Source organism: Musa acuminata, chromosome BXJ2-6, assembly GCF_036884655.1.
Source record: "Musa acuminata AAA Group cultivar baxijiao chromosome BXJ2-6, Cavendish_Baxijiao_AAA, whole genome shotgun sequence".
NCBI classification, from domain to species: domain Eukaryota; kingdom Viridiplantae; phylum Streptophyta; class Magnoliopsida; order Zingiberales; family Musaceae; genus Musa; species Musa acuminata.
The window spans coordinates 15,903,318-15,909,173 of NC_088343.1; the positions used below are offsets into that span (position 1 = coordinate 15,903,318).

At 49.4% G+C, this 5,856-nt stretch overlaps 1 protein-coding gene across 1 annotated transcript; it reads left to right on the forward strand.

Annotated features, from left to right (window-relative positions):
• The first annotated feature begins 788 nt into the window (after positions 1-788).
• On the forward strand, positions 789-1,822 carry LOC135615095 (probable CCR4-associated factor 1 homolog 11). The gene has a single exon (XM_065113153.1). It carries the CDS (start codon positions 882-884, stop codon positions 1,722-1,724), a length of 843 nt encoding a protein of 280 aa, XP_064969225.1. The 5' UTR covers positions 789-881; the 3' UTR covers positions 1,725-1,822.
• The last annotated feature ends 4,034 nt before the right edge of the window (positions 1,823-5,856 follow it).

Genomic DNA, 5,856 nt, shown 5'->3' on the forward strand with positions numbered 1-5,856 from the left:
AATTGGACCGGTTTAACTATCAAATCAATTATCGTTTATTTAATTTTGTAGAATCTGTTCCTAAGTCTACTCGACTAATTTAAATCTTGGTTTCGATACCCTTCAATCAGAATTTGAAAGGGTTCAGGTTAAGTATATACCTGTAGCATAATTGGAACTTTAGTATCAAGTTAACTGAGCTTTGAGTCCAAATCGAACCGCGCCTAAATCCAAATGAAGATGAACCGAACCTGTCGTGAGTGAGTAGCATTTCCGGCTCGACTCGATTGCTACAAATGAACCGATCTTAAACATATTAATTAAATTACTAAGAATAATTAATTAAGAGAGCGTTTTCCTGTGACTACTTTGCACGTGGTCAAATGTCTACCGTGCACGCCCAGGCCTCCTTTCCTCGTGTTCCGCCTGCCATCACCGTCCGATCGATACTAAAAGAGAAAACCGCTTCCACATTTAATTCAACACGCTTTCCACGCTCGCGTCGTCTCGACCTCGCGTGATGCCCAGCTGTATGTATTAGAGCAGGGGACAGGCATATCCCCCACGTTACATCCCGAGCCCCGTAGAACCCCGCACCCGTTCCGCCAATGGCGTGAGTGGATTTCGTATTTCCTAGTCTCGCCCGTACAAGCTGCACAGATGAATCGATCCCCAATTGGCCGTCGGTTTCCGGTCTCCATCCCGCGCGTGGATCGTGTCCGGTCACTCCGCCGCTGCCTTATTCTTCTTCGTCTTCTTGGAAGCTTCACATTCCGTGTTCCTCTTCCCCACTACAAAACCCCCTTTCTCGCTTCAGTCTTCACCCATCGAAACAACGAAGTGAACCGAGCCGGAATAGAAATAGATTTCCAGCGGTTCCGACCGGATTAAGGCCGAAAAAGATGCCTTCGCTTGAAGCAGAGAAACAGCCGGCGCAGGTGCAGGTCCGGTCTGTGTGGGCCGACAACCTGGAGGCGGAGTTCGACCACATCCGTGAGGCCGTGGAGCGCTACCCCTTCGCCGCCATGGACACCGAGTTCCCCGGCGTCGTTCACCGCTCCCGGAAGCACCCCGCCCACCTCTCCACCGCCGAGCGGTACGCGCTGCTCAAAGCCAACGTCGACGACCTCCACCTCATCCAAGTCGGGCTCACCCTCTCCGACGCCGCCGGCAACCTCCCCGACCTCGGCGAAGACGGCGGCGTCCGCTACATCTGGGAGTTCAACTTCAGTGATTTCGACCTCTACCGCGACCGCTACGCCCCCGAGTCCATCGACCTCCTCAAGTCCAACGGGATCGACTTCGAGAAGAACCGGGCGCGGGGAATCGACTCCCGCCACTTCGCCGAGCTCCTAATGTCGTCGGGACTGGTGTGCAACGACTCGGCCGTGAGCTGGGTGACGTTCCACAGCGCCTACGACTTCGCATACCTGATCAAGATCCTAACTTGCCGCCGGCTGCCGGAGCATCTGGGCGGATTCATGGCCTTGGTGAGGGTTTTCTTCGGGGACAAGGTGTTCGACATGAAGCACATGATGAAGTACTGCCACAGCCTGTACGGCGGATTGGAGCGGGTGGCGAGCGCCCTGGAGATCGACCGGGCAGTGGGGCGGTGCCACCAGGCGGGATCGGACAGTTTGCTAACCTGGCAAGCCTTCCGGCGGATGAAGGAGCTCTTCTTCGTGGAGGACGCGGGCGAGAAGCATGCCGGAGTCCTCTATGGATTGGAATTCGCTGACCCATAGTCTTAATTCTTCGATTAGTTTGTATGTAAAGAGTGAGTTTTGTGAATGATAATTATGAAACGAATGGTAAAAATCCAAAGGACTGGGTTTGACTTTAAGTAGGATTAAGTTGACTGAGCCTAAATCCAAATGAAGATGAACTTCCATAACATATCTGAATAGCATTTGTGGCTCAGCTCGATCGCCACGAATACATCAATCTATCTAAAATAGATGCATTAGAATTATATGTTGAGAGAGAGAGAGAGAGAGAGAGAATTTATACGTGGTCAAAGGAAGATGAAGATGAACATCATTACTAAGAGAGAGAGAGAGAGAGAGAGAGAGAGAATTTATACGCGGTCAAAGGAAGATGAAGATGAACGCCATCACTAAGAGAGGGAGAGAGAGAGAGAGAGAGAGAGAGAGAGAGTTTATACGCGGTCAAAGGAAGATGAAGATGAACGCCATCACTAAAATAGAAATCAATCAGATTCAATTCAGCACCACCTGATGAGCTAAGACAATTCCTCGAGTTCCTTCCATGCATAACAAGAGTACTTACCATGGATTATAATGAGATGTGGAGGCAAAAGGAGTCATGGTGGTTACAAAAGACAAAGGAATCGTATTAAGAGAAAAAAAATTTTCGTTGATGAGAAAATTTAAAAAATTAAGATTTTATTTTTCTATAAATATCTTATTTTGATGGGAGAGAGTAAGATACTAGGAAATACTTTTGGTATTCTAAGGTTTCTTTTGTATGTAGGAATGATGCTCTTTAGGGTTTTCAAAAAGAATGAGAAAAAATATGTAGAAAATTTATGCATAGTGAGGATAACTCGAATTTTATAATTGATCTCACCGGATTGTCACGGACAAACTTCTAAACAAGATGTTTGATGTAATACTTATGTATATCCGGGTCTTTTAGCATGTTCATGCCTTGTAAGCATGTAGAGGGGCGGCCGAAGGCTTAATAGTCTCATTTTAGTTGGGTTGGTGGCCTCTTTAGGCTTGTAAATAAAGGTTGTGTCATGTGGACACGTACGAGAGATTTTTGGTCTATAATGGACCATTTTACCCTTTGTTGTGCAACCGTTCAGAGCTTGTAAAGTCTGTTTGTAATTTGCATTGTCTATGAAGTGTTTTTCAGAGATGTTTGCTTGTGGATCCCGATTAAGGCATTCTCTCTAACCTGTTCTCTCTTTTGTTGGTCCTGAGGGACAATGGGAGGCTTCGGGGAGGCTGACATTTGCGGACGGACACGCAAGGGTGCCGCACGACTTAGGCAAAACCAGCTAAGTCTGTGACAGATGGTATCAGAGCGGGACAAGCACTCATAGAAGCACTTAGCATGCAAACGTGGGGGACCCAACGGGGCTGCGTTAAGGGCAGTCAGCACACGCGCGACCGTTTGGGGGAAAACGGGCATGGAGATATAGGGAAAAAGAGTCGCTCGGAGGAGCGGGCATCTGACATTGGCATTCAGAGGAATGGCCAACCTTTCGCGCAAGAGGCACCACGAGAACAGGCAAGCTTGGAAGAATGCGAAGCGCACAAAGGTTGGGGTGGTTGAGTTTGAGCTACGGCTCAACGTTGACAACCATACTTGATGGTGCTCAAGGCAAGTGAGGCGCTTGGTAAAGAATGAGATCATACAAGGTGGAATGAGTTACTCAGCGATCAAAAGAGTTATGCAAAGCTCACCGAGGTGAGGGGAATTACTAACTCAAAGAATTCGGTACTCATGCATGGGCTTGTATGCGGACGATCGAATGTTCGCAGCCATCCCAAGGCGACCGAAACTTGATGCCATGGAGCATTGAAACTTTCTCTTCGGCATGTGAAGGATACGTCCGTAGGAGGCTGAAGTGTGCAACGAGTTCAGCATGTTGCTATGCCTTGAGTGACGCAGCGGGGGCTGTATTGACGTGGAGTCGCAATCTAGCAAGTGCGTTTGCAGGAAGCAGAACAATGTTTGTTCAGCAGATCGGAGTAGTCCAAGGGGATGGTGGTCTCCGAAACGAAGAGAGATATTGTTCCAATGGGACAATTATCCAGGAGGGATAAGTCCCAGTTCTCTAGAGGGAGAATCATGTGAGACGGACCTCACATGTGGAGGAGGAGTACCTCAACAAACAGTGACTCCACGAAGCTCAATGGATTGAGCAAGCGACGAGGAGTCGTCGCATAATCTCGCTTGAGAGAATGCATTGGTGGATGCATTGCGAGATCAAGTGGGGGAGCGACCCAGAGCAACCCAAATGAAAGCATACTTGGAGTCGATATGGAGATCGGATTCAAGGGAGGGTTGACCCATGGAATGGTGGGCGCGAGGGCCACCATCGACTCAATGCAAAAACGAGGAGTGGAGCAACTTGGGTGTAACTTGGCGAAGTACCAAAGCCGCATGAAGGGAGCCAACATAGAAGTTGGAACATGGAGCAGAGGCACAATGCTTTCCTTAGACAGAGGTCAAGGACATGAACTCTTGCAAAGGCAAGAGTAGGATCATATTGTTCCATGGGTCCTTCATTCTGACGGAGCGGACTCATCTTGCATGGTGCCGAAGACGAAGGGAGCTTCTGGGCACATGCACCTTATCTCGGAGGAGCATTTGATGGAGGAACTAAGGCGACTCAATTTGCGGAGGCGAAGTTGGGTTCAGAAGGCCTTAGCACGGGGCAAGAGGACTCAGAGGTGGGTACTCTTGAAGAATATGCCACAGTGTTGCCATTCAAGTTGCCATGAAGGAAGCGGTGCGCAGCGGAGATTGTGCTGGTAGGGGCAGAGGCCCAGGATCCAGACAATGGTGCACAAATTACAATGAAGTCGGTGGACTTCGGGAACTACTAGGCGACGGACTATCCTAGAGCGGTGCTTCATCTAGGTGTGACCCAAGAGTGGGTGGATGAAGGTCGATTGCCAAAGGAGCGAACAAAATCGAAGGTGGAAGAGACCCGGCGATGTATTGGAAGAGGCCACACATGGAGGGTTCACAATTCGAGTTTATTCCACAAGGATCAAAATGCAATGGAGATGTCACCAGGAGGCGACATAGTGCAGCGGATCGTGGTGGAACTGTTCGTGGCAATGCGATACACACAACATAGTCCCGTGAGGGATTAGATCATATGAAGGTATGATCGGGAGCTACTGGAAGCTCCACTTCGGTGAACAACACAATGGCAAGAAGGGCTATGGATTCAAGGAGTGAAGGCCATGGTACCGCAAAGGCGGGTCTTCCGAGCGTGCATCGAATTTTGCATCGGATGAAAACCTTGGTCATCAGCATATGGGGGCTGTGTTCCACCAAGGGAAAAGTTCGAATGCAAGTACCAGTGAATCCCATGGGAGGGACTTGATCATACAGAGGTATGATCAAAGTAGCTGGAGAGTTGGACTGCTCCAGAGCTCACATTCGCTTAAGGGAGCCCGACAAGTCAGAGGACAAGGTCGAGTAAGCAAACGTTACTATCAAGGAAGCTAAGGAGAACAGAATCGGTGCAAACCCTACAACGTGATGGCAGAGGCCATGCATGGGAGTTGCAGTCTGTCTTTCCATCGACCAGAGGGAGCTGCTAAGGAGAACACAGAGGTGTTGAAGCAGGGGGTCGAAAGGGGCGAGGAAGCGACGACAAGTTCAGAGGGACTTAGCTACCCAAAATCAAGCATCAGTTAGAATGGAGGTGGACTCAGAGGAGTGCCACGGAGACATATCTACTTATCGTGAAGAAAAGGGATACAGATGCGAGGCGACGAATAGTAGGGCCATGGGCATGGCAGCGCCATGGTACCGTAGAGGCGGGACTTCCGTGAAAGTCATTGATCCCTTGCTCTTATGGAGGGAGAGCGCTTGGTCGTGAAAGGGGCCGAGGAGGTGGAGCATGCAGAGGCAATCTCTAAGTACCGAGACAAGGCTGAAGGGCAGAGGCTGAGGAACTTCGTAAGACCGGTGTCAATGAGCTTCTCATCAAGATAGCCGAAAGTGAAGGACTTCGGGTCATTCAAGAGTGCATAACCAAGGAACGAAGCAGGCAGTATGCGATGCTGTACCTTTGCTACTCAGTGGAGTAGGCGGTAGGGTTGATGGAGAAGATGGTACAATCCCAGAGGCGACCAAACCTATGAGAGAATTACTCCAAGTTGG

What these genes read in the sequence shown, in the direction of transcription:
- LOC135615095 (XM_065113153.1), top strand. Translation starts at nt 882, where the DNA reads ATGCCTTCGCTTGAAGCAGAGAAACAGCCGGCGCAGGTGCAGGTCCGG.